At 40.6% G+C, this 27,739-nt stretch overlaps 2 protein-coding genes and 1 long non-coding RNA gene across 4 annotated transcripts; 2 read left to right on the forward strand and 1 right to left on the reverse strand.

Annotated features, from left to right (window-relative positions):
• Positions 1-5,319: 5,319 nt before the first annotated feature.
• Positions 5,320-18,609, forward strand: znf532 (zinc finger protein 532). Of its 2 annotated transcripts, none has more exons than XM_029445237.1 (9): positions 5,320-5,401; positions 9,465-11,751; positions 12,042-12,223; positions 12,718-12,894; positions 13,468-13,630; positions 13,869-14,183; positions 14,598-14,710; positions 16,669-16,807; positions 16,902-18,609. In XM_029445237.1, exons 2-9 carry the CDS (start codon positions 9,496-9,498, stop codon positions 17,394-17,396), a joined length of 3,840 nt encoding a protein of 1,279 aa, XP_029301097.1. In that variant the 5' UTR covers positions 5,320-5,401; positions 9,465-9,495; the 3' UTR covers positions 17,397-18,609. The 2 variants fall into 2 exon arrangements, with proteins under 2 accessions (XP_029301097.1, XP_029301098.1); XM_029445238.1 differs by lacking the exon at positions 5,320-5,401 and adding an exon at positions 6,641-6,677.
• A 1,519-nt stretch (positions 18,610-20,128) lies between these two features.
• oacyl (O-acyltransferase like) lies at positions 20,129-25,901 on the forward strand. The gene is made up of 15 exons (XM_029444931.1): positions 20,129-20,209; positions 21,281-21,414; positions 21,503-21,581; positions 21,679-21,814; positions 22,116-22,318; positions 22,655-22,867; positions 22,952-23,054; positions 23,418-23,519; positions 23,632-23,797; positions 24,009-24,088; positions 24,191-24,301; positions 24,477-24,600; positions 24,751-24,937; positions 25,093-25,235; positions 25,362-25,901. Coding segments are annotated over exons 1-15 (1,887 nt in total). The 5' UTR covers positions 20,129-20,208; the 3' UTR covers positions 25,467-25,901.
• LOC115016860 (uncharacterized) lies at positions 24,783-26,225 on the reverse strand. The gene is made up of 3 exons (XR_003833199.1): positions 25,871-26,225; positions 25,368-25,445; positions 24,783-24,917 (listed from the first exon to the last, which is right to left on the reverse strand). It is a non-coding gene; the product is annotated as an uncharacterized LOC115016860 (long non-coding RNA).
• Between the last annotated feature and the right edge of the window lie 1,514 nt (positions 26,226-27,739).

Consider the following 27,739-nt stretch of genomic DNA (forward strand, 5'->3'; position numbering starts at 1 on the left):
CAGCAGAACCAAAAATATTGTTTTTTATATCCCATTCATTTAACTTCCTTGTCAAAACCTGCCGCCTACATTACCCACGATGCACTCAGTCGCCGACAGTTCTGTCTGAGATTTTGGGTGTATTATGCTAATAGTGGCTAATGTAGCTAGCCTCAAGCAGAGATGAGGAGCGGCTACAGAGGTCTGGTAACTCATTATCGTATCATTTTCAGACTTTTAGTCTTCATCCCTAACTGACACTGACTCAAATGACATCACTTGAGGCAGTTGATCAGGATGTGAACGCCCCCTCAAGTCAGAACTACTCGGAAAATCAGTGAAAAGGTGACGTCATATTACACAGAAACATGGCAGACAAAGTACATTTTGGCTTGATGGGAATGAACTTTTTTATTAAGTCACGTATTGCAAATCAATTCTTTGCTCACATGTCATCGGGGAACGTACTATGTGTTACGAAATGGACATTTACCAGGCAGTGGTAAACATGTAACAGTTGGTTTGTAGTATGGGTAATGAAGGAGCCAGTGTTTATGGAGCTTGACTTGTACTAGGGCCTTGTGTTTTAATTTCATCAGTTCCTCCGAATTAAAAAAACAAATACATTGTTATGCATTCCTTCTAGAACAACACATCGAAGCTTTGTCTCTTGAACATAAAGCGTTCTTTTTGGGAGGATAATCTCCTAAATTTTGACCTTTCGGTTTATATTTTATCTGTCTCCCAACTTTATGGAGCTGCAACACTAAGTCACTGCTTTATCCCTTTCAGAACAATACTTTGCTAAATGTGCGTCGTTACTTTCCACCTCTGGTAACGTCACAGCGTATAACAAATCACATTAAAAATAAAAATAAAAATGTAAACAGTCTTTTTAGTCCGTTCAACATCTTACAAAAGTACAAAAGTATTATCAGTAAATAAAGAATCAAAACTACTAATCATGCAGAATGTCCACCTTTCAGAATGTTATATTAATATTTATAATATTATGGGATTATATAAGTGATGCATTAATATTTTACAAACATTTGAATGTGTTTTAAGCTTCAAAGTAACGAGAAAGCATAGCTGTCAGATATACAAACACTACTTGTCTCTGAAATAAAGAAGTAGAAATTAAAGTCTCCTGTAATCTGTAATAAAGTATTAAACGTTACTATAGTCTACATTTAACCAATAAGTGTTTATTTATTACAGTTTATTATTTAGGACCTAACCTGTGTGCAACACCAGTTTCTGCCCCCCCCCCCCCCCCCCTCCCCCATAACATGTACTTTTCTAAACACCAACTTGTTTTCCAAGCAGAGGAAATGACGCAGAAGTAAAAACAATAAATAAAAAGCAACACGTCACGAGCGACGATGATGCATGATACTTCTGCTGCAGACAACAGCTGTCGTGTGCTCAGTTACAAGAATTTGACAATGCAGCTCGTTATGCGTAGTCCACATCATTTATCGGCACCGTTTATTAGTGTGTTTATCCCCCCCGGAAAGGTTAACAATGTGAAATAAGCAGTCCTCAAACACAGTGAGGCGCCCACGCAGGTGCCTGTGTGAAATTCTTATACTTGACTGATCCCTTTCATGACAGTATTGACAGACAGATTGCTGGAGGAGGAGAATGAATGAGGACAGATAAGGAGTCCACGCAGGTGAGTAACATTCTGGGTTGAAAAGGTTGGAGGTTTCCTCTGGGTATTGTCAGTTCAAAAGCCCCACACATATTCCCATATTAGATATTAGAGAGTATATCTCTGGCTCGTAAAGTATCGTATCTTCGGCAAAGGATGACCTTAACAAAACAGGATGAGTCACTTACGGTCTCAGGGCATTATCAGCTAGTGCCAGCAGAAATATGTGTGTGTGTGTGTGTGTGTGTGTGTGTGTGTGTGTGTGTGAGACAACAAAGATACTGCGTATGATCATGTACCAGGAAAACATCTTGAGAAATCACAAAAAAATACAGGAATATTAAATTTACCACTGAAATAAAACTGTTATTTTTGAAATAATGCAGGAACATATTGATAAAAACTTATTTTATGTTTAATTTAAAACCTGATATGATGATATTGGGGAATATTATTCACATGGATTTTTCTTTACTTATTAAAAGCAAATCGAACGTATTCAAACATGATAAATACAGCAGCATGAAGTTATGAACTCAGGGTTACTCCACACCGACAGACCCAGGAGCTCCTCATGAGCTCACTAACAACCCCTCAGGTCTGATTGCCAGCCCTTCATCACCTGCACTTGAGACCACTGAAATCATTTCAAACCCCATAATTAAACCAGATAAATGACTATATACAGTGTATTAAAAAGGGTGTAAGTACAACTTAACAAACATCTATTATAAGTACAATTAAAAGTAAGAGTGGATAATGTTATAGTACAATACCTCCAACTGTAAAATCCTGGTTTAGTCTCATTTAACATTTATTGGGAGTAGAAACAGCAGATGGCACTGTGGGCTGAATTTAGGATGCACGCCTCTGTTTCTCTATAAGTCATGTCAATTATTTTATTTATATATTACACATGTTGCTAAAAGCGTGAAACTACTGATTTTACTTTATAAATAATTTCTGTAATTTATTTATTATTATAATTCCAATAAAACAATATTATACATAATACAATTATTGCATTATAACACGTATCTGCAGGCTAATTTGATATGTTTCATATTATTTTCAACAAAGTGAACAATAAGTAATGTGATGCTAAAAATCTGTCATTGAGCTGTAAAAATAATGTCCTTCTAGTTTCTATTCATTCTTTTAAAATGTCATATGATACATTAAGTGTTCTGACGGTGGTGTCAAGACCGTGATAATATTGGCTTTATGAAAAGTGAAAATGAGTCATTTAAGGAAGGCCTTTCAGCGGGAAAGTGTCAATTAAAATGGACAGATTGTCATTACGAGGTCTTTGCTGTTCGTCACAGTTTCAAACTAAATCCCCGAGCAGCTGTCCGCTCACAGACCTTGAAGGTAGCGCTGCCATTTAAAGGAACATTTTGCTTTGCTTTCATTTTGTTACACAAGAAAGGGAGAGAGAACATAAAGGACTAAAGGGCTCTTTCAGTCAGGAACTCCCTGCCTGAGGATCTGAGCAGAATCAGTATCTGTCTTTTGTTATGCAGTTCCCTTTTTAATTTATTTTTGACATTACTTTTGGGTGTTTTATTTTCTATTGTTTGTGTTTGTATTGCAATTTGTTTTGTCTTGACATATTTTTGTTCCTGTTTCAAACATGTAAAGCACTTTATTTCAACTTTGTTTTGAAAAATGCAGCAAAAATAATAATATTATTATTATTATTAGTAATTATATTGTTTTCAAATGTTTTTTTTATACTGAATATGCACCTATTCAAGCATCAATTTTTTTTATTATTTCTGCAAAGTCTGACAGTATCACATATATAATCTAGAGCAGCTCATTCCAACTCTTCATCAAAGTACAAGTGAAATATTCAAAACCAAAGACTTCATGTTTTTATGGATTGAAATATTCTAGTTCATCATTTTATACACATTTCCCCCAAAATGAACTTCACATATTTGGCATCTCCGGAAACCTTTTGATCTGCACTAGATGTTTGGTTTGAACGATGTCTGGCTGCACAGCATGAGTTTGTATAACTGACCCAACAGTGAAGCAGTGGAGTTCAAAAGGTTTAAACTCCTGCTTTCCAACCTGGGGACCTGGGGACCTGGGGACTCCTGCCAAAAGGAGCAACTACTGCCTGTTAAGCAACATTATGTTTCATTAGATAGACTTTACTTGAATCGTTTGGCCTTTTTCTTGTAAAATACTGGATAGTAAAAAGATAAAAATCAATCTTTGGTTGAACTGCATGTCCACACAAAGGCCAGAACTTGAGATGCTCTGTGACATCGCTTCAATTTAACTTAAAAGGTTGGATCAGGGCTACATATATACATATTCAATGTGCAACCTTCATTTATACATTTAAACATTTTAGAGTTAGATGAATAAACACTGATACTCTTCTACATATACCACAATATTTTATAATCTATAACTATCTAGATACAATAAATGTACCGTGTATGACAGACACTAATCAGAATCATTACATATTCCTGCTCCCCTTCAAAAATGTTCAAGCAGCTCCTCTTTGCTGCCGATAGCCGACATGAATGGAGACGACGTGACGTCATGTGTCTCTGTTCGGGGTGGGGGAGCACAGCCACCTCAGCTTCCTCTCCTGCACTGAATCTGTCACACTGTTTAGAGGCAGGAGGCACCGCAAGGGCCTTTTATGATATGCACAAATCCAACTGCCTTGCATTGTATGAAATGCATTTGTGTTTGTCTGATGAATACATCTGGCATTATGCTTTACATAATGAAGGCTAATTAGTTTATGCTGCAGCATTCACGGCTGTATTTGATAAGTCTGCCAAATGTATGAAGGACTGCTAGTGATAGTCTCTCTCTGCACTCTCGCAGGTAGGTTATGAAATACTTGATATGATCGTGTTTGGTTTGCCAAATGTGATGCCGTATGCTCTTACTTTCTTTTAATTGCCTTGTTATTAATATGTTGAGGGAGCAAATTCTGCTTATATTTGCATTCGTGCAATAGCATGGTTATGAGTTACGACTCATCATGCGTAGGAGAAAGATGATGCCATTACTGCATGTATTGTCATAACCTTAGTATTCATGTGGATCAACGTTTACAACACTTCCATCTTAAACAACAGAAAAGCAGACACAACACTCGTTGACCTTGGCATACACAGCTCGCAAAATGGGCAGTGGGGCCTATACAGAGGCCTTGGCTATTTCTACATTATGTAATAAATATATAATGTAACTGATTACAGCACAATCCAACGTGACTCGATCATATGGCTGTGCTACGGCACAGGCCTAAAATGTGAGTGTCTACATTCAAGCCTTATTATACTCTTTTCCTGCTCGTTACCTTTTCTTCCCCTCAATCTCCCCACACCTCCCTCTGTCTCCGTCTCTTACTCTCTCTCTTCTTTCTCTGCACCAGCTGCTTCTGCTGCTCCAGAGCCAGAGTGAAGAGTCCCCTCGCCCCCCTGCACAGACAGAGACAAAAGGCCTGATTCGCCTGCTGAACACTGCCCCCTTTCTCTGTCCGTCCCTTCATGCACGGCCGTAGTGGTGGTGGTGGAGGTGGTGGCGGGGGCTTCAGGAGAAAACGAGGCCCGGACTAGGACTAACATCTAGGACTGACTCAGTGAAGGAGTGTGGGAAGAAGGGAGGAGGGGAGGAGGAGGAGGAGGAGGAGGATGGGGCTGAGTAAAGGCAGGTGCTGAGGCCTCTACAGGAAGACTTTTTTTCCCCTGATTATCTCTCAGAGAGGAAAAAAATCTGACAAGGGTATGCCACATTTACCTCTATATGCATGAGCGTGCATGTTTATGTTTATGTGTGTCTCTGTGGCGGCATCTGTGGGTAGGGGGTGACATGTGTTTGATTGAAATCTGGGAAGAGGGCTGCATGAAGGGCCTGCGTCTGCCCATGTCAGATTTTCTGTCCTGGTGTTTTTTACTTTCCTTATCTTTACATCACAGTGCTGAGCGTAATGTTGCTGCCGGCTGCATGAACTGCATGAAAGTTTGTAGTTTTCAGAGAGACTACCAGAGTGTCCTCAGTGAAAGCACTTCCTTTCAATGTGTTAAGTTGAATACCAGCTGCTGTTATTAGGCATCATTTTGTTTTAAATCTTACCTCTTGTTCTCTCTTCCTTTACTTGTGTCCTGTGTTTGTGTGTGTCAAGGTAACTGTGCTCATCCAAACATCATCTTTGTGTGCATTGTTGTCTTTTTGTGGCCTAATCTTACGGCAGTACAAGCAACCAGAGTAAAGAATCTCCTTTCAACACCACTTGTCTATCAAATATTGTGTTGTTGTTTCACTAAATCTATGACAATATACATGTAGTGTGGTGTAAAATGTTGCAGTGTTTCCAGGGATGTGTGCACACCGCTTCTGCCTGTGTGTTTTCTGAGGCCGTATTGCAGCACAGAGCTTTATATTGGGTGACCGGAACTAGATGAAACCGGTTTGAGGCAGACGGAGGGCTGATAGGAACAATGCCGTCTCTATACTCCACTGAGGGATAGAGATAGCCCCGGCTACTCCATGGCAGCCCTTCACAGCTCAGACACTCGCTACCATGGCACAGGCAGAGACCCTGCTGCTGCTCGCTGCTCGCTGGATGTCAGCGTGCTACGCAGCACGGCTCATACCGAGGGGGGCAGGGAGATTTGAGAAGGGACGAGGGCTGAGGGACGTGGCTGGCTGGGAGTTTGTGAATCTGCAGCCTGGAGCCTCACACACACACACACACACGCACATGCGATAGCATGATCTATCTGTCTGTTTGTAGGTCTGTGTGCTGCTAGTGGTGCAGAGAATGACTGAGGAGGATCCTTACCCAGGACCACCACTCACCAGATCCCTGGATGTAACCTGACCCTGTATTCTGGGCCTTTGCATGGTTGGGAAGAAGCAGGACTTGTTTTCCCCCTGCAGGCAGGGTGGGGTGGGTGGCTTTTTGTGGGTTAGCTGTGTTGTGACTGTTTATTGCAGGAAGGAAGGAAGGGAGGAAAGAAGGTTTGGCTAGAGGCTGGAGAGGGACGGAGGCAAGAGGGTGAGGTGTAGCTGATTCACTTGCATGTTTCCACCATTGCTGTTTTACATTAACTTTACTGAGATTGTAGTTTTACAGTGTGTGGATTTCAGGTGGTAATTAAGCATGTATATTAAACTGCTGTGACTTTCATATCTGTCTGCATTTAACCTTAATTTACTTTCTACGTCAGGCTGCTCTGGCTGTCATGGCTGTGACTAGCTCTTCTTTCCACCAGGCCTTTCTCTCTCTGCTGCAGCTTCACACAGCTCAGCAGCCATTTCTCCCCTCACTGCATTTCTCGTCTGCCCTCTCCCTCCATAAAATTTCTCCCCCTTCTCTCTGCCATTTTGTTATGTTTCATCATTATTACAACTATCCTGTCATCTGGATTAAACTTAGAATTCTTGCTTTGTGAAATCAAAGATGAGGCTGGAAGATATGGGTCTGTGTGAGTGCAGATGTGTTTGACCATGCATTTGGAAGCATGAGCAGTACTGGATTAACTGCACGTACCGTACAAGCAGAGCAGCTCCACGGCTGTGCCCACAATGCATACAGACACATCATCTTATTTGCAGTTTGCACTATTAAAGAAAATAAAGACTGGTTTGTTTCTGAAGAGTTATAACCCACTGAAAGCAAAGTTGTTCTGACCAACACTGTATAAGGAATTCTCCCACAAAAACATGTTCTATGAACATCGGTTGGTTTTGATTAATAAACATGTTGTTTGCTTGAGTGACCATCCTTACATCTTTTCCATATTACATAAATCATCCTGTCATCATGTTTAGATTTACAATTCATATTTCATTCAGCTTAAGTATTGTTTAGATGTTTTATTCCCCATCGAAGCAGCTTATTGAAAGTCCACTGATAGGAAAATAACTAAAAGTAGATTAATCTTCTATATTGTATTAATTACTTGGACTAGATCCATCATCCTCCAGATTATCTATCGGAAAATATTTATTCAGAAAGAGGAACTCTCTCCATCGGCAGCTTTTCTCCCCCTATTTAATTTGTTCAATTATAGCATTGTTGACCATGTAGTGATTGAAAGGGAAAATGTTTTGCTAAGTGCCCACATTTAATGTCATCAAAATGTCACATCTACCCCCCGTGCGGAGCAGCAAGTGGTTCCCTGGTGAAGTTACACAACGTACGGACAATTGAGGCATAAGTAGGACTAATTGTACGTCAGCTGGACTCATTTTCTCAGAAGAGCTTTGCATCAGAGTGATGCACAGATTAATTTGACGATGTAGCAGGGGAACGCGATATAACTCAGTTTACTAATGCATACATTAAACAACAAACACAACAAAGCAGTGACTAAATTGTGTATTTCATAGGTATATCAACATATACTACAGTATATGTTGAGACTGGTGCACCAAAAGCTTGACTGAATGATTTATATGTGTTTCGACCCAAATCCTCAAAATATAGGCACGTATGAATTTGGACTATTAGTTCCGCGGCTTCTTCACAATTAACAAAAATATCCCATAAAAACGTTGTCAAGTAAGTTGATTTTTCATTTTAAAAAAGAGGTTTTCCAGTATTGTTGAAAGGGAAATAACACAGAAGTAACATACTAGTGTATAGCAAGGACAATTATCACTAACAATAAAACAAGATATAACTTATGAAGTAATGCCATTGTCCCTGAAAGCTCTTAACCAGAACAGAAAACATATTACAATACATTTCATTGTTGCTTTTGTTACCTTCCCGTCTTTTCACAGTCATTGTGTGTAGAGCCAAACATGTGTGTAAAATTTCAATAGGGGTGTGTTAAAATCTTTTATTGGAAGTAGAATATTTGGATCCGGAGTACTGTAGGTAAACAGTATATTGTATTGTGCTGTATTTTAGTGTTTAACAGCTGTTTTAACGAATGTCTTGAGCTGTTTCTATTACAGTCAACAAAGGTTAAGAAGGGCACTATTAAGAATTTATATTGAATGTACTGGAATGTACATCCACCCTCATTCGTCATTTCATCACAGAAATGCAATTAAATGTTTGTCTTTGAAGAACTATTGTATGTTTGTTTCATTTCTTTTACTGTCTAAGACAGGTTTAATTATACTTTTATCATCCTCAATTTCAGATTTTTGCATTGCTGCCTTCATGTCACTCTCCAACTTATAAAAACTCATAAACACGATCATATTACAGAGGCTTTAGTCTTCCAAATTTGGAGAGAATTACATTAATTGCCCGGCAAACTATCACTAATTTATCAACTTTAAACCTAAGCAAATTGCACCCCCAAAATTGAATGACATGGTTATTTCCCATCACCATAAGAAACGACCTCATTTGGGTCTAATGACGGATGTCAGTATAGCCGTCCATGACATTTATTGAGAAAATTCATGTCTAAAAGATTATGAACCTTTCAATTACGGAAAACTATGATCCAAACCAAAATATTAGTTTCATACTCAAGACATCCCATGAACTAATAAGCAGATTGGCATCAAAATGACTATGAACATTCAACACCAGATCACAGAGGATCCACTGTAATAGCACACAGTGTTGATCTTTGATCTGCTATGCTGGTATTTGGCAAAGATAAATAAGTAATTATTATTGCAGCAATAATGATAAGAATGTGATTATATGAAATCTGTGTTTCTGTTACTACAGTGCACAGACAGTACGAAGACTATAATATATTATAGTATGTTGAAGAACTAATAATATCATTAGATATAGTAAAAATAGTTAGATCTGTAGAAACATGGCTTATGATACTTATTATTCTACCCTTTCATCTGTGTTCACCAGGGGATCTTCTCATTAGAACAAGAGAAGGACCATGGGAGATATGAAGACACCAGACTTTGATGACCTGCTGGCGGCCTTCGACATCCCTGACATGGTGGATCCTAAAGCCGCTATTGAATCCGGCCCAAATGATGAACATGAAGGACAGCTCAAGCAACCTAGTGTTGGGGTGACTACCAATGAAGACGAATCCCACAAACTGTCACCAGGACATGACGTTGGTATTAGTGTCATTGTCAAGAACGTCCGAAACACTGACACTAGTGAGCATGGTGGAACGATATCAGAGAAGGATGAAGATGTCCATCCCCAACCCCATTCTGTTGGCATTGGCAATGGACTTCATAATGGCTTCTTGCCCGATATACAATCAGGTACTCATTACACCAAGAATGGATGGAAAGCTCCTAGGGAGGAAGGACAGCCAGGTAACAACCAATCACCTACCTTCAATCAGTTCAGCCCAATATCCAGTGCTGAAGAGTTCGATGGCGATGATAAAATTGAGGTAGATGACCCCATAGTCAAGCAGGTAGGCGAGTCATTTTTTAGATCCACGACTAAGACAGAGGACCAGAATCCCAAATCTCCTGTATCAGTGGACAATGTTCCCAGAGCAAACAGAGACCACAAGCCTGATCAAAACAAGAACACCAATGGCACTCTGGGAGGTTTCAAGTCTAACAAGCCCCTGCAATCAAGTTTACCCGAGGGGGAACTAAAGGAAACTGTATCAAGTCAGGAGTGCAAGGAAGATGGAGAGCTAATGAGCCATGTTGATGCGTCCAGTATGTCCCAAGTCAAAGCCAAGTCCTCTGCAAATCTTTCATCTTGTATAGCAGCCATAGTAGCCCTCAGTGCCACAAAGACTAGTACTACAGACTTCGGTGTTTTGGATTCTCCAAAAACAAAGAAAGAATCCACCCTGTACAATAGAAATCCCAGCGCTCCAGAGACGACACATGAGCAGGAGTCAGCCCTAGAGTTTGCTAAGAGGCTGCTAACAAGACAACCTGACAGCCCTTCTAGTGTCATCAGTGAAGGTAGCAGTAAAAGTTCCCCTGTCTCAGGCACAGACACAACCCCGGTCATCCCAAGAGTCAGGATCAAAACAATCAAGACATCATCCGGCCAGATCAAGCGTACTGTCACCAGAGTTGTACCAGAGTTCAGTGCAATTTTCTCATCTCCTAGAAGGCCCTCTCTATCAACCACAGTATTAGCCACCACTGGAGGCCCTTCTATTGAAATAACCAAGCAAATTACTATTAAACCTGTGGCGACAGCTTTCCTGCCTGTCTCAGCAGTCAAGACAGCTGGTTCCCAAGTCATCAACCTGAAGCTAGCTAACAATACCACAGTGAAAGCAACAGTCATCCCCGCTGCGTCCGTGCAAAGTGCCAGTAGTGCTATCTTGAAAGCTGCTAAGGCCATCCAGCAAAAAACTGTCATGGTTCATGCCTCCAGTCTGGCTAAAGCTAAACTTGTGCCAAAGACAGTCCATCTTAGTAAACTCAATCTTCTGCCTCAGACTCTATCCTCTGCTCTCAAACAGGCCATATCCTCCTCCAAACTACCACAGCAAGTCAAACGTCAGACAATTCTAGCTGGCCGGGCCTCAAAGAAAGTCTCTACTATTCAAGTGTTCACCAGCTCTCAAACTTCTGTAGTGGATGCATTCAATAAAGTCCTGAGTAGCATAAATCCTGTCCCTGTGTACGTCCCAAACCTCTCTCCGCCAACCTCAGCTTGTATCTCTCTACCCTCACGTGGCTACAAGTGCCTAGAGTGTGGAGATTCATTTGCTCTTGAGAAGAGCCTGACACATCATCGCGAACGTCGCAGTGTGCGGATTGAGGTCACCTGCAACCACTGTGCCAAAGGTCTAGTGTTCTACAACAAATGCAGCCTCTTGTCTCATGCCAGAGGCCACAAGGACAAAGGGGTTGTCATGCAGTGCTCACATCTAATCCTAAAACCCATCCCTGCAGATCAGATGATAACTACATCCCCATCATCAGGCTCACCCAACATCACTGGCACCATCTCCACATCACAAGCTCAAGCACCCACTGATCAAATCCCAGGGAGAGTTGCTGGTGGAGGGTCCCAAAGTACAGTGATTTCAGCTCCATGCAGTGCTCCTCTTGTGGCAGCCATGCCCTTGGAGGATGATGCATCCAAGCTCTGCAGGCATAGTCTGAAGTGCTTGGAGTGTAATAAAATGTTCCAGGATGACAGTTCGCTTGCTATGCACTACCAACAGGCACCGGAGTCCAGTGGGCAGGTGTGTGTATGTAATGTGTGAACTGCTACATAAAATGGTTTAATTGAATTTTAGCAGCTTTAAGTGGTTTAGTGGTGGTAGCAGCTATTTCGAGGAGCCTCTGGTTCCCATTCACAATGTTACAGTCACAGTTGGAGGAATTCAACAGCTTGGATCTACATGAAACATTAATTTATTTTAAATAAATAACAGTATCCTTTACACGAAGATAACCCCTCATGTTCTGGGTGCAATCGTTCCAGTGCCAGTCTAAAATGCAATTGATGATTTTCTTTATCTCCTCTTTTCAGAAAACATGCACCATCTGCCAAATGCTACTCCCAAATCAGTGCAGCTTCCTGTCACACCAGCGAATCCACCAGCACAAGTCTCCGTACAGCTGCCCCGAGTGTGGCGCCAGCTGCCGTTCGGTCCACTTCCAATCACATGTCACCAAGAACTGCCTGCATTACACCCGTAGAGTCGGCTACCGGTCAGTTTACCTTACCTAAAATGTAGATCATAAATTATTTTCATTCTAGTCTTCTCTTGTGAGGAGATGTAGTTTCTTTTCATTGAGCAGTGTTCTTGCTTTCTAAGTACAAGTACAATGTCATTTCTAATTACAGTTATTATTACATTACGTTTGCCTCAGTTTGACAATCCCATATAACTGAAAGTGATATTATTCACAATGAAACTTATGGGGGAAGATTGGACAGTCACAATCTTTATGTAGATTCACACAAGATACAAGCCATTAAAACTGAAAACTCAGTATATGACCAATTATGAATCAATTATGAGTCTGGTCTTAAAATTAAGTTATAAAAATGAACATCTTGTCTCAAAGTTCAAATCTGCAATGTTGTAATATATTTAAAATTCCTGTCTGGTTATGATAATTTATTAAAATAGTGACAAGAAAACAATAAGAAATTGTATTTAAATCTGAATTTGACTAATTCTTATTCCTTCTCCTTGTAGCTGTATCCACTGTAGTGGGATCTTCGCTGATCTTGCATCTGTAAAATCCCACATCCAGAGTTCTCACTGTGAGGTATTCTATAAATGTCCTCTCTGCCCCATGGCCTTCAAGTCTGCTCCTGGAACGCACTCTCATGCGAACACACAGCATCCAGGAATGAAGACAGGAGAGCCCAAGTAGGTCAAAAGCACTGTGGGCACTTATTATTTATACAAACGCTAATCCAAACCAAATGTATTTCAGTTTTATGTTCCGTTAAAGCAAATGTATTCCAGTTGTTTTTGTGAAGTACACAACATTTTTACTTTAATGCAAAATGAAGTCTTGTAATATTAAAAAAAAGAAAATGCAATACACACCAGCTTTTCTTTGTCGACACACATCTACACTCTCTTCCTTGTCACACAGGCACACACCAATATAACCTAATACCCACGTCCAATTCATTCTTCACAAGGAAATCATCCTCGCTGCTTCATCAGTAGCAGGATTTGTGGGTTTTAGACTTGGTGGCTTAACTTGGGTTGTTTTTTCCACATGGTAACCTTTCCCTGACTTACATACTATCCAGCATCAGTACTACTGATGATGCAGGTGCTCAGGAGCAGGTGTTCATGCACCATTGTTTGGGGTCTAGCCCTGGTTGTGCCCCAAGATACAGACATTAGTTAGAATACAACTGCAACTCAATGTGAAACGTAGGATCTATTAGAAAAAGTAACAGCATTTCCTTTTCTTCTGTCTTTCAGGCTGATCTATAAGTGTTCCATGTGTGATACCGTGTTCACTTTGCAATCCCTGCTCTACACGCACTTCGACCAGCACATCGCCAATCATAAGGTTTCAGTGTTCAAATGCCCCGACTGCTCCCTGCACTACGCGCAGAAACAGCTCATGTTGGAGCATATCAAGGTAGGAATAACCAGCAGTTATTTTAGGGACGCGTGACAATAATAGAGACTGTTTTTAACTTCTATTTCTAAAACTCTCAAATCAAACCTCTTTAGGTGACTTAATGAATATACATGTGTGACACAGCATTACTATCTTTTTAAATTCTACTAATACCTTTGGTGGAGAAATGTTTCACATACCAGTGCTTTATAAATCTTTAGTTATGATTAAATCTACATGTGTGGATCCTTCCCAGGCCATCCATGGAACCCTGAAGACCATCGAGGGTCCACCAAACTTGGGCATCAACCTCCCTCTCACCACCAAGCCCACTAACTCTAATAGTAGCAACAGCAATAATCCCAACAGTAATAATAATAACAAAGATGGAGGAAATGTTACTGGACAAGACAAGGGAGTAAAGAAGCCTTCGCCTCTAAAGAAAGCAAACAGTAACTGCTCTGTGGACCTCAAGAACCCTCCGGGCTCAGGATACACATGTGCAGACTGCAGCAGCCTCTTCAGCTCCAGGGAGGTCTTTGTGGCTCACATGAGGCGTGAACATGGAAAGGTGAATGTTTGAAACCATTTTTATTATTATTATTATTTATTTCGTCACATGGTCTTTTTGGAGATTCTGCTTAGAGCGGTACGAGAGAAATCTTTATGAACATTCAGACAGTTGATGATTTAAGTCCTGCAGAGGTGGAGAAAGTCTTCTGATCCTCTACTTAAAGTACAAGGACAAAATCAAAGTCAAAGTCCTGCATTAATGTTGCTTAAGAAAAGTATGTAAGTATGTTTTGAATGTAAACTCTTAATTTGTCATTTGCAGCTATAACTGTCAAATAATTGTAGTGGAGAAAGAAGTAAAAGCACTTTAAATTAGTACTTGAGTAAATGTTCTTGGTTACAGCACGAGTATAAACATGAACCATGAATGCCTATATTTTAAAAGTAATCATGCGTTCTCCTTCCATCGCAGATACTGAAGAAACATCCATGTCGGCAGTGCGACAAGTCGTTCAGCTCCTCCCACAGTCTCTGCCGACACAACCGTCTCAAACACAAGGGACTGCGGAAGCTCTACACCTGCCCGTGAGAACACACACACACACACACACACACACACACACACACACACACACACACACACACACACTGTAGTTTTGACAACAAGTCCTTCAAATGTAATCACAAAATGCGTTGTTGGTCTCCACCCTCCAGAAGGACGCATGCATGTGTTTTATAATCTGACGCCATTATGGATAAGGTTTGGTTAGACTTAGGTTTGGGTTAAAATAACTACTCGGTTAAGGTTAGGAGATTTCGGTCATCATACCATAATAACGAGTTGGATACATTTGGCGAACAACTGCTGTCATGATTACAAGAAACCAATGTTGACTGTCCTCAGGAAACAAGAAAAGAACAGCAGAACATGTTTTCTAACGTTTGGTTGACCCATCCATTCACCCTGACCTCTTTGTGGCTCTCAGACTACTTCCTCATTTTTGAAGAAGCGGAAGAGAAGGTCATTGGCTAGGGCAGGGGTCGGCAACCTTTACTATCCAAAGAGCCATTTTGCCTCCTCTTCCACCAAATAAAATGTGTCTGGAGCCTCAACACATATTTCATAACACAGCTTAAGTTGTATATATAGTTATACTATATTTGTTGCATTTATGAAATTACAGAAAGACAAAGGAAACTGTTGAGATTGTATTGTTGTTTTTAATTGTTATTAGGACAACACCAAACTCTTTTAGCGGTATCAACTCAATGATTTCTTCCTGCACCACATCACAGTTCACACACCTGCATCACAGCGCTGTCTGTTCAACATCATTCACATCACTTGACTCATCACAGGCGATTGAATACGCTTCAGCTGAATTGATGTCCTCAGTTTGCTGTCTGGTGATGTGTGTTGCCATTTTAATGGCCTTGTCCTTGACGGTCTTTGCAGAGAGAGACATATCTCAAATGTTCTGAACAATTTCATCTTTGTTTTTGAAGTCTGAAAATAGATGCTCTGATATCTTTAAGAGTGCTTCTTTCATGTGTTCTCCATCTGTGAGCGGCTTTCCACGCCGCACTATCTCCTCAGCGGCCACAAAACTTAGCAGCAGTAGATGAGTTTGAAGACTTATAATATAATATTTGCTCCGCTCCGATTTCAGCAGAAGTTCAGAAATCGCTTTTTTTCGCGCATCTCCAGCTCGGTACTTTTCGGTAAATGCTCGTGTGTCTGTTCTTGAAACGTCTTTCGTCATTACATTTTTTGTTGTTAGCTAATTTCTCGCCACATATCAAGCAGACAGGTAAAGCAGCATCGTTGGCAGTAAAAGCAAATGCATCTGTCCACGCAGAATTAAACTCTCTTGTTTCCTCCGAGACTTTTCTTTTTTTAGTTGTATCCATTGTTAGCTTACCGAGTTAGCCGGGGGTCGGAAACTCAAGATTAGTCCCCTGCAGGGAAAGGCGCCGCGCCCGTAGACGCAGGGAGAATGTGACGCATGTTTTAGTGGACGAAATGTAAACATTAAATTAAATGTATTTCAGTGTCACAATATCACCTCCAAGATAAGAGGTGTTCCGTTTGAAAGATTGTCCACTGTGCAACAAAGAAACACATAAAAATAATGTTATTTATTTCCATGTTTCTTTTGGTCAAAGCTTCAGGGAGCCACTGCAGAGGGGTTAAAGAGCCACATGTGGCTCCTGAGCCGCAGGTTGCCGACCCCTGGGCTAGGGAGTACCAATGAGTCAATAACCAATAAGGAGCTCGAGCATTTAGTGTCAAATTTCAAGAGGTACGTGTTGGGTCCATGCAGCAGCCCCAATTAGTAATTGTGGAGGTTTAGGGGCGCGAGCACAAGTTTGAGACGTCCAGTGCGAGAACCATACTTTACCTTGCTTACATACAGTACAATTCAAAGTGTAATAATGTTTTAATAATAATAACGATGTATGCAAATTGTATTTATGCAAACACTAGAAGTCAAAAATCAGCTGCAAGGGGTTATAATTGTTATTTTCTTGTACTGTGATAGGCACTGTCCAGCTCTCACTCAGCCGTTCACTAAAAGAGTACTGCTGGATCAGCACATCCATCTGGTGCATGGAGTCAAAGACTCCGAGGGGAAGACGGGCAACTCTGATACTAAGGAGGCTTTACCGGACAAGAAAACGGTACTGTGCCACACAGAAGGAAGTTCATCTTTTTACCTGACAAGTGATTTTCATGGTTTCCGTCATTCCTAACTCATTTTAATTCCCTGTGTAGACCCTCAGCCCCAAAAGGAAGCCAGAAGAGGATCAGGGGTCTCCAGGCTTGACCTCCAGGGGCTTCGGCTCACAGCCGCTGAAGAGGCTCAAGGTGAACATCCTTAAAGTTCACAAGTGTGCCGTCTGCGGCTTCACCACTGAGGACATCGCAGCTTTCCACGAGCACATTCCCGGACACAAGTCAGACGGCTCGTCCTACCAGTGTCAGGAGTGCGGCCTGTGCTACACCTCCCACCGCTCGCTGGCCCGACACCTCTTTATCGTCCATCGGCTGAAGGAGCCGAAGGGTCTCGCACGATACAACGAACGGGGCAGGGACGACGACGACGAGAGTCAGAGAGAGAACCAATTGGACGTTACAGACGGGACACCAAATACCAAATGCAAAGTGTGCGGGAAGACGTTTGAGACGGAGGGAAACCTCAATACTCACATGAGGACACACGGGATGGCGTTCATAAAGTCCAAGAGACTGAGCGCGGCTGAGAAGTGACACTTTGAAACCATTCCAGCTAAAGCAAACAGCTGTGTTAAACTTTACAGTTTGTTGTTGCAGACATTATGTATATACATAATGTACATGCAGGGTACTACAATATACACACACAAATATGTAATGTATGTCACTTTATGTTTCTTTAGCTAAATTAAACATGTTTTTTGTACACATAGATGTTTATAGGCTTTGAATAGATCTTTTATAGAAGAGCTTTTTTTTATTTTAAATCGTTTCCATTGTTCTCACTAGTGCTAGATAAGGTGCGTAAGTTATTTTGTCGAACTGGGATTAATCCTCATGCAGTCAGCAGTGCTCTGAACTCTCTATGCTGCTAATGTCAAACGAATGTCTGTAGTAAGAAACTTACATATATATAAAACGTTTTGGAGCTTCAGGTTTCAACACAATTCAACACACTCAATTTCACTTGAGTAAAAGATTGGCGTCAAAAAGTCTTTATGTTTCAGTTTTTATTTAATTGCATGTATAATTATATTCCTCTCTGAGCCCTCCTGGCTCTGGATCTATCCTGAAACTATTGATCTAAAACAAAATGCCTTCACTTTGAGCTGAAGATATCAGACAAAGATAAAAACCTTGTCAAATAAGCACCATTTATATATCAAATACATACACAGCAAACATTCAGAAATGAGTTTAAAGCTGCCAGTTTTGTGGATGATTATATCAAACATTAAACATCACAAACAAAAGTATTTTAAAGACAAATATATAATCGGCCACATTTGAATAAGCTTTTTTCAAGGAAAAGATTGTAAAACTTTTTTAAACTTTTCATTCCTGTCTTATATATTCCTGTCCTATAATATGGCAGCTCTTTGTGATGACGAGTCACTGTTTATTTACCTGAATATTTAAAAAGCAGCAGTCTTCTTGCCATTATAACTAATGTCAAAACAATTATTTTCTGTCTTGTTCCTTTCAGTTTGTAGTTAATATGAAATCATAATGAGAGTTCATTGACAGGAATAACACCGGGAACAATATCCAAACTGAACAGAAACACATGATTCTGTTTTGGACAGTAGTGTTTCTACTCTGACGATAAGACTTTAACTGTCTGCCGCTGTGAAACTGCACGAGAGACGCAGTCTGTGAATGATCTGTTGCTGCTGCTGTTTTTAGACGTTTCTGACGCTTGTGTAAAAAGCTTTTCTTTATGTCAATAAATGATGACAAGATCTGATGTCAAGTGCACATCCGCTCGTCTCTGTGGAAATATTCCACCCTCTCATGATTATTTAAACTCATGGTCCAATTGTGCTGTTGTTGCATTAATGGAATCTAAATGCTGGATTTGTGTGGATGGATACAGAGCTAAAAGGAGAGTGAATATTCAGATAGCATATCAATCTCACAAGGTGACACTATGTCAGTGTAGTGTTTACAGTTTAGTGTAAGACCTCAAGAGGTAAAAGAAAATCATGTGGTACATCTGTGTGGTCGGAGAATGCAACACTTCCTGGCAGTAGGAGATTTGTTAATAGTTAATTTGTTCAGCCGCTACTATCGACCCGGTCCATTAACTCTTTTGCTTTTTTAAACCGCCTGCTCCCCACTAGCTATACTATAGTTTAGAGAGTATTATAAAGGAAACCGACAGAAGGGCGGGACTCTGATGAGAAGAAGTCGTAATTATAAATCCTCGTGCTGCTTCAGCACAACAGACAGCGCCAGGGACTTATCAACACACAGCACAGTTAGGCTGCTGATACGTTAGAGCCATGGGTCGGGTCATAGATCCTAACTTGGTCAATGAGTCAGGCAGACGAGACTCACACATTAAACTAAACAACCCCTCTGCCCCGGCACTCTCTCTGCTACTAGGGTGTAACGGGGGGGATGGCAGGTTTACAAGGGGATATACGTTGGTCATTGTGTTGTGTTGTGAACAAGGGCCCCCTCCCAAATCGCCTACAGCTTCCTGGACTGAAAAATAAAAACATTTTGGAACATAATCCAAATAAAAAAATGTTTTTCCTTCACGACAAAATAATTTAGTATATTGATGTAATGAAAAATGAAAAGAAATCTCCTCTTCCCCTCCTTTCTAAAATGCTGCAAAGTGTACAACAATGTCACACTGTGGAGCGAAATGATTTCATGTAGATCTAACGACTTTGAATCAGGTGCTGCATAACTAAATTATTTACTCCTCTCTGCTAGAATGTATTAGAACGTGTCGCTGCGTCATACAGGATGGGGATGAGAGATTCCCTCACTGTTGCCTGGTAAAGTTGAGGCACTTTATGGAGGTTTTCAGGACAAGCTCACCCTCTAGTGGCTATTGTTGATTTATTTAATTACTGCACTCCCAAATTAGCTTGATGACTAAAATGATTACACAATTAAACAACGTAGGTCCAATGGTAGTGATTGGATTACCTGACACTGACTTCTGTATAAATGATTATTTACTTGCACTTTAATTATCCTGTGTGCAGACCATAATCACAGCCATCTCATCCTCATGTAACCAAATCCTGTTCACACCTGCTGCAGTTGCCAAAGCAGTTTTTCAATCCACCCCATGCAAGATGAATTTCACGCCACCTTCTTCATGATGATGTGTCCCCTCCTTTGTTATTTAAACAGCTTCTCCACTAAAAAGGTGCACTCATTCCTAAAAATGGCCCTGTGTTGGGTGGTGTTCCTTCTGTTAGCAGGGTGTAGTGTAGCGCTGGAGAATACGCAGGCTTCGACTGTGTCTCAGAGATGTACGGAGGACACCAACACTTTCCTCTGGGAAATTAAACAGGACAGGCCGAAGGAATATGCTGTTCTCAGTAAGTGTTGCTGACTTTGAAGGGCTTTTTCTTTCTTTATGTTAAGTTGTAGAGTCACTTGTGCCTTTGCAATCAGTCTAAGGGCAGTGGAGGTTCAATTCCATTTAAACTACACTGGGTCAGATTCATTAACTTTGAAACTAAGTGTTCATTTTAGCCATCATCATCATCATCATCATCATCATCATCATCATCATCATCATACAGCACAGTTTAAAACCTCAACAGAATCCTCACAAGGAACTAGCAGACGTTTTGCTCAAACTTATTCACAAATTGAAACCCCTGTGACTGTCTGTGTCTGTCAGCAGCACACTGTAACAACAGCTTCAGTGTAACAGAGCAGGTAGAACAAATAGTGAGAAAAGAGACAGACAGGGTGCACTGACTCACCTTTGAAGCCAGATGCATGTAGATGTCATCATGTTCTCCTCACACGTGTTGCTCAGATGGCTTTTAGTTGTTTTCAGCTTACAGAACTATCTGCTCTCTAGTCTCACTACAGCACGGCTAGCTAGCAACACTGAAAAGCAAGCTAACTCTTGTTTCATTTAAATATTAACTATTGCTGTTTGTTGTATGACTGGTTTTAAATTTGACTTTTGAGATGCTTTTCCTATAACTTGTCCACTTTACAGACATCCTAGTGAGCGCGTCTGATCGTTTGATACTTAGTAATCAAAGTAACTTCGCCTGTCCACCACCTGTAAGGGTGCGACGCCATGTCTGACCATTAGGGGGCGATACAGGGTGATAGTTAGAGCCGTTGAGAAAATAAAACCCCAGTAAAAGTACAGGAACTTTAAGATTGATTTGTTAACATTTTTGAGTTCTTATTACTTATAATATTGTTTTTTGTGATTGAAAACTTTGTTATTGTGTTATTTTTACATTGTATAGCAAAGCTGTTCAAACTGACAGTGAAAACTTAGTTTGTGCTGAATTCAATTACATCTCCGTCATCTGTGTGTGTGTGTGTGTGTGTGTGTGTGTGTGTGTGTGTGTGTGTGTGTGTGTGTGTGTGTGTGTGTGTGTGTGTGTGTGTGTGTGTGTGTGTGTGTGTATTGTCAGTGTATGATGCATTTGGAAAGATGGGTAGTAACATCGAAGGAGGTAATGTCAACCAGCCCGGCCTGCTGCAGGAGTGTCGCTCTGCACACGGGCCCGCCTTCTCCGGACAGTACTGCCAGGTGTTCCTCAGGCAGGTAACAACAAACAATGTTATTAATTAAAGAAGATAAAATGTCATCCTGACAGTTGGCTTAGATTTTAAACTAAGCTGTTCTACCACAGGGAGCACTCCAGTACTTTGTGGGTATTTGTGTTCCTGACTCTTGTGGAGAAGACGAGGTGCAAACGCTGGTGCTGTACGGTGAGTGGTTTTAAAATCAGTTTTCTCTGAACATCATCATTCTGTCAGTCCAATACTTGTTTTGTTTTACTTGGGATTTGTTTCACCTTTTTAACAGGAAGACTTCAGTTTGGTCAGATGTCCCTCATTCCTCCTTTACCTCCCATCCTGGTCAATCAGTCCACTCAGGAGATGATCATGACCCACTGTTTGTCCAACGCCACTGCCCCTGATGCTTCTGATGCCACGTGTCTGTCAGTATATTATTGAATGTGACCTCTTTTTTATTAAATGATCTTTACTGTTGTATTGTTATACGAGTGTAACAATACAACGATCTGGATCAATATATTCAAAGATCAACGATTCAATATCGTCGATGCAAAGTGAAAACATTGATACATTTTATCATCTTTAAGATACGCCTTTATTTTGAAATTGTTAACTGATCAAAACATTTGCACTTAAATATGAGAAATGTAACAATTCATAGTGAACAGGTGTATTTTTATTACAGTGAGCTTTCAGCTAAATCAGAAACCTTTTCTCCTGCAGGTTTGTGTGTTGTGTAATGGTAGCCATTCCTCTTGCGGCCACCCTGTTTACAGCTATAATGAGGTGGCAGCGGCACAGAGAGGTCCGGCCCACGGCGGAGGCTTCCTGTTTAAACCCTGGCCTCATGCTTTATGGCACCCTGAAGACTAATGGCTCCTACAGCAGCGATATTAATAGTAACACTTTGGAGGAAAATAGTAATAGTAAGTACATTTTGTGTGAGTACATGTTCTACGAGATTTCCTGAGAATGCTTAATGCTTTTTCTGTAGTTGGACTACAGATGATAGTATTTATAAAAGCACATAATTAATAATAATGATAGTAAATTAATTCAGTGACACACAACTATCAACAAGGACATACACATAAAGGCTCTCCCTCTTTCCCAAACCACACCAACATAATGTGAACATTAATTAACATAATAATAAAATAGCATGTCAAAGTAACCTTTTTATAAACTGAGCATGAACAAGTAGGCTAAAGATAAACGAGCAAAGAACACCGATAAGTTTACTGAATATGTTTTTTTCTCAGGCAGTCCCAGGCACACGCCATCGTGTTTCCCTCGAAGCTGCATGTCCCGGTGCCTTCAGGCGTTCTCTCTACAGACCACCAGCCAGGGCGTCTTCAGCACCTCCTCATCCATCCCAGGAGGAGGCTACTCCTCCCTGAATGGCATCCGTGTTCTCAGCCTGTTCTGGATCATATGTGGACACTCTGCACAGTTCCCAGTAATAAACAACCTGGGTACGACAAGACTCACCGTCTCTTTTTCATGTCATTTAACTACGTATGTATATTTTCCTATAAACTGTATTGTCTCTATTGCAGATAACTACAAAAACTGGAAGAGAACAGTTGAAAGCAACCCTCTGCATGTGCTTACCATCAGCGGGCCTGTGTTTCTGGCTGTAGACACCTTTCTACTGCTGGGGTAAGTCTGAAACAACACGAGTTTTAAAGGAACAGTTCACCCAAAAACTAAAAACTAAAAAGTTCCTCTTACCTGCAGTGTTATTCAGTCTACATTGTTTTAGTATGAGTTGCAGAGTGTTGGAGATATCGGGCGTAGAGATGTCTGCATACACTTTGAATATACTGTATAGCAATGTCTCTCTCCAGAAATCAGGACCTTGTTTCTCAAGATAATCCACAGACCTTGTTGTGAATAGTTTCATATAGGAACTATTGTCTTTCTACCAGGGAAGAGGAACTGTATGTATTTTTGTTCTGGGGGTAAACTGTCCCTTTAAATAAGCTAAATGTGGCCGTTTCTGAAGCAGCTCTTGTGTTGTAGGGGTCTGCTTAGTGCGAAGTCTCTGCTGGGCTCCATCGACAGGGCTGAGGACAAGCTGAGCCCCGGTTTGGTGGCCAGCTACCTCTTCAGGAGGATTAAAAGGTGCGACCTCCTGTACTTGAAGTTATCTTATCTTGGCAATAAAACTGATTTAGAAGCTCTTCATTGTATGTGCAATCTAAAACCTTCTGTCTTTGTCTTCTCTTCGCTACAGGATTCAACCACTGCATCTGTTTATTATGTGTCTAACCATCGGCCTCATCTCGCTGGTCCAGTGGGGACCTTACTGGTTCCCATTTATAGATACACTGATGGATTGTAAGACGTACTGGTGGGCTAACTTACTGTTGATAAGCAATCTCCTCCCAGTCCATGAGATAGTAAGTTTAAAGGAATACTTCACCCCCAAAAATGATCATTTGTATATCAACTACTCACCCAGTGTTACCTTGAATTTGTGAAGTAGTGAGCGTAATTGATGTACACATGTTCATTTTGGGGGTGAAGTATTCCTTTAAGCAATAATTCAGTAGCTCTTCTTCTATTTTTGACACACTTACCATAACATTGTATTTCCCAATCTCTCCTCAGTGTATTCCTTGGACATGGTACCTGTCTCTGGACTTCCAGTGTTATGCCACCACTCCTCTGTTGGTCTATTTCTACAGACTGTATGTTCTTGATTTCTACTTTGAACAAATGACATTATGGCCACAGCTCACTATAACAACTCCAGTTATGTAATCTCATCCATCCTGTCTTGTGTTCATCAGAAACAGAGGTGTGTTTGTGGTTGTGGCTGGAAGCCTTCTGCTGATGACCACTGTGGCCGGTGCTGTTATCACTGCACTCCTGCAGCTGCCCGTCTTTCAGCCGTCGACACTGTAAGCCTTAGTGGTGGTGATCTAGTACAAATGCAAACAGCTTAGGAACTAAATACATGAAAAGTAAAGTGACTTAATTGTATTTGTTATACTGTGAAATCTGTAAAAAAAAAAAAAAGAGTAAAGGCTAAGCAGCCATTCAAATAGTTTCTTCTTCTGTTTCTTTATTTTGCAGGACATCTGAGTATTATGTCTTATATTACTATGTGAAACCGTACACAAGGTATGGACCATTTTTAATTGGGATCTTGACTGGAATATATCTGTCAACAAAAAAAGATCCGCTGTTAAAGCAAAAGGTGAGAAAGTCACTACACACAGCTTGTTCTTAGTAGTACTTTGAACACATATATATATATATGCTCTGTTGTGATATCATCACGCTGAATATACTCAGCACACATAATCATCGCACTCCTGTGCTTATCGAAGTCTTGCTGTTGCTCCAGTGGCAGGCGGCGCTTGGTTGGTTCTCCTGTCTGTCAATCATGGCTGTGTTGGTTGGATTGGCCTACGTCCTCAGGGAGACCCCGGCCTATCCATCTGTGCCACATGCCCTCTATCAGGGACTGCACAGGCCGCTCTGGGCTCTGGCTGTCACCTGGATCATACTGGCCTGTGAGGAGGGTTACGGAGGTAAACAAAGAGTCCAGAGCCTATCAAATAAAATGTTAAATACAAATACAGTAGTAGCATGACCGTACACTTCTTGTTAAGCTTTAAACAGAAAGCAGAAATATGTATTTAATCAAATCTATGCTACATTTCCTTCTGTGTTTCACGCTCTCCAGGTTGGATCAAGAGCTTCTTGTCATTGGGTTTGTGGGTTCCTCTCTCCAACATTAGTTTCGCCTGCTATCTGACACATCCAGTCTTCATCATCCTCTACATTGGCTTGCAAGAGACTCCAATCCACTACATGGACATCAACTTCGTGAGTCAGCACATTTAATTCAGTTTCATCAAGCCTAACGCTGACGTGTTTCAGATTCAGATCCACTATTTGGCTGTGTTGCTGCATCCTTGTCTAACTTAATGTGTTGTCTCCGGTCTTCTTTAGATGTACCTGTTCTTTGGACACCTGGTGCTCACGCTCGGGGTCAGCTATGTGTTTTCTGTGCTGGTTGAGAAGCCATACCTCCTCCTGAAATGGAGCAGTACATAAAGACACAAAAGACTTCATCCAGCTAACACCCCTTCTCTTATATTCTGTTTGCTTGTGCCTTGTAAGCTTCGTCAGTGCTCTCGTTCAGTTCTGCTTTTGTTGATATTAAACCTGTTTGTTTCTAAAAACAAAAAAAAGGAACCAAGAAAAAAGAATTCTGGTTTTTAATCGTGATTGCTGAGTATTAACCACTTTTACATTGTAAACAGTAAAGAAGTGAAGATAATTGAAATGTATTTGAGATCTCCAGAACCGAAAATACCAACAAAAAAACAAAAGCCATGCAGAAAGAAAGTTTCCTATTTAGGATTAGTTTTTTCCATAAGCACGGTATAATTTACTGTCTCCACGGAGTTATTAAAAGAGGAGAGGTCTGACATTACAAAGAAATACTTAGTACTGACCTCTTGCCAGGACAAGGCTAGTGTGACAAAGTTCATCATATCCCATCCTTCCCCTGCTTTTAACGGGACATCACTTCACTGCTTCACGTGGCAGTGAGTCAGAGAGTGACACTGACTCAGCTGATGAGATCATAACAAAAGGTCTTCAGTTTCTTATGAAGCGTAACCGCACAGCTACGTTTCCATCATAGCACTATGCGGGGCATGTGCTCTGTTGTACATTGCATTAAGTTGAGTAATGCTTCATGAACAGCCTCAAAGGAATATGTTTGATCCTCCAGCCGCTGTTAATCTCTGCCGCTCACACAGAAACAAACTCCTTATGTGGTGATTTTCACTGGAGTAATGTTGTAAAATCAGCATGATGGAACAATGTTGTTGACACCAGGATGGAGATTAAAGAAAAAAAACTCCATATTTTTCCAGTTTCAGCATCCAGTGCTTAATAAAATCATGTTTTATTTCATTGAGTTCAGCTGTGTAAGATAAAATCCAAATATGGTTTGCTATTTTTTTTCACAGCACTTTGGCGTAGTGATCTCATCATTTGCCTGCTATGGCACTCCTGCCTTAATTGGTTGTGGAAAAGCATGCTTCAGCTGACTCTCTCACGCACCCAAACAAACAATACGTAGCTATGACGCACACGTCTTACATGTGCAGCACTATTCCCCACCTGGTCCTGTCCCAGGGAGTTGAGGGAAGGAAGGCAGACGCCAGGCGGAGGCCGACTTTGCAACAACATGGTGTAAAAATATATCTTGCTTTGGTAAGATGACACTTCTCTCACCATGACAACAAGAGGCCACGTCCATCCCAAAGCCCCACAACAACATGTCCAAGAAGATGCAAAATGTCTTGGAGAAATGAAGTAAGTTTATAGAAGAAATACTGAGCACGGCTGTTGATAAAGTCCTATATTGTGTTATTCCATATTTATCTGTATTTAAAAGATCTAACATACTGGTGTACCCCCGCCTCAGAATACAGAATACACACACACACGCACACACACACCCTATTAAAGTAGTGCTGCTTGGTGACTCAATGGGAAGTGACACATTATGAGTAAAGCTTCATTTTAATGGTTTAATCCCATTTATGTACTCTATTTAATTTTGAAAACTTACAAAGTAACTTCATTACAATAAATCTGCCGTGAAATATTTTTCAAAAGAAAGAAAACACAGAAGGATAAAGTACAAATTAATAAACCAAACAACTCCCACAGTGTCCTCTGTTTATTGCACTCGTAATAATAAATGATAAATGAAACCCTTTGTACTGTAGTGTGCCTTTATGTGTGTGTGCTTATTCATTCATAAAACTCATCACTGAACAATAATGATGTCATACATTTCTTTGCCAAGAAGTATAGTAGTAGTAGCTAAAAATAGTCAAATAGTCTATTATCTTTATTCATTTTTAAAAATCAGATTTGAGACGTGTTGTTAAACCACTATTACCAATGTGGTGATTTTAAAGCTCTAAAACAGGGGTGTCAAACATGCGGCCCGGGGGCCAAAACCAACCCGCCAAAGGGTCCAATCCGGCCCGCGGGATGACTTTGCAAAGTGTAAAAATATGTTGTTTTGATCATAAAGTAAAATACTGTTCCAGATACCTGTCACTAAATGTTTTGTGCCTTTGTAGATACACTGTGATCTGTAAGTTGTAACGCACATGTGTGAATAATAAACTGAGGCATAATATTGTTGAAATTTCAGGTTGTTCATAATGTTTAGTAAAAAAGACAGTTCTTTAAATTTGAACATTTTCAGAATGTACTTGTAATTTCTTGCACTAAAACGAAGGGAAACATTTGGAGTTGTTGTTATTTACAGGTTATTACACTATGATTTTACTGGT

Source organism: Cottoperca gobio, chromosome 12 (genome assembly GCF_900634415.1).
Source record: "Cottoperca gobio chromosome 12, fCotGob3.1, whole genome shotgun sequence".
NCBI lineage: Eukaryota > Metazoa > Chordata > Actinopteri > Perciformes > Bovichtidae > Cottoperca > Cottoperca gobio.

What these genes read in the sequence shown, in the direction of transcription:
- znf532 (XM_029445237.1), top strand. Translation starts at nt 9,496, where the DNA reads ATGGGAGATATGAAGACACCAGACTTTGATGACCTGCTGGCGGCCTTC. An exon ending in ACCCGTAGAGTCGGCTACCG is followed by an intron (nt 12,224 to 12,717) that starts GTCAGTTTACCT and finishes TTCTCCTTGTAG; the next exon opens with CTGTATCCACTGTAGTGGGA. An exon ending in ATGAAGACAGGAGAGCCCAA is followed by an intron (nt 12,895 to 13,467) that starts GTAGGTCAAAAG and finishes TCTGTCTTTCAG; the next exon opens with GCTGATCTATAAGTGTTCCA.
- oacyl (XM_029444931.1), top strand. An exon ending in GCAAACGCTGGTGCTGTACG is followed by an intron (nt 21,582 to 21,678) that starts GTGAGTGGTTTT and finishes CCTTTTTAACAG; the next exon opens with GAAGACTTCAGTTTGGTCAG. An exon ending in CTGTGAGGAGGGTTACGGAG is followed by an intron (nt 24,938 to 25,092) that starts GTAAACAAAGAG and finishes CACGCTCTCCAG; the next exon opens with GTTGGATCAAGAGCTTCTTG.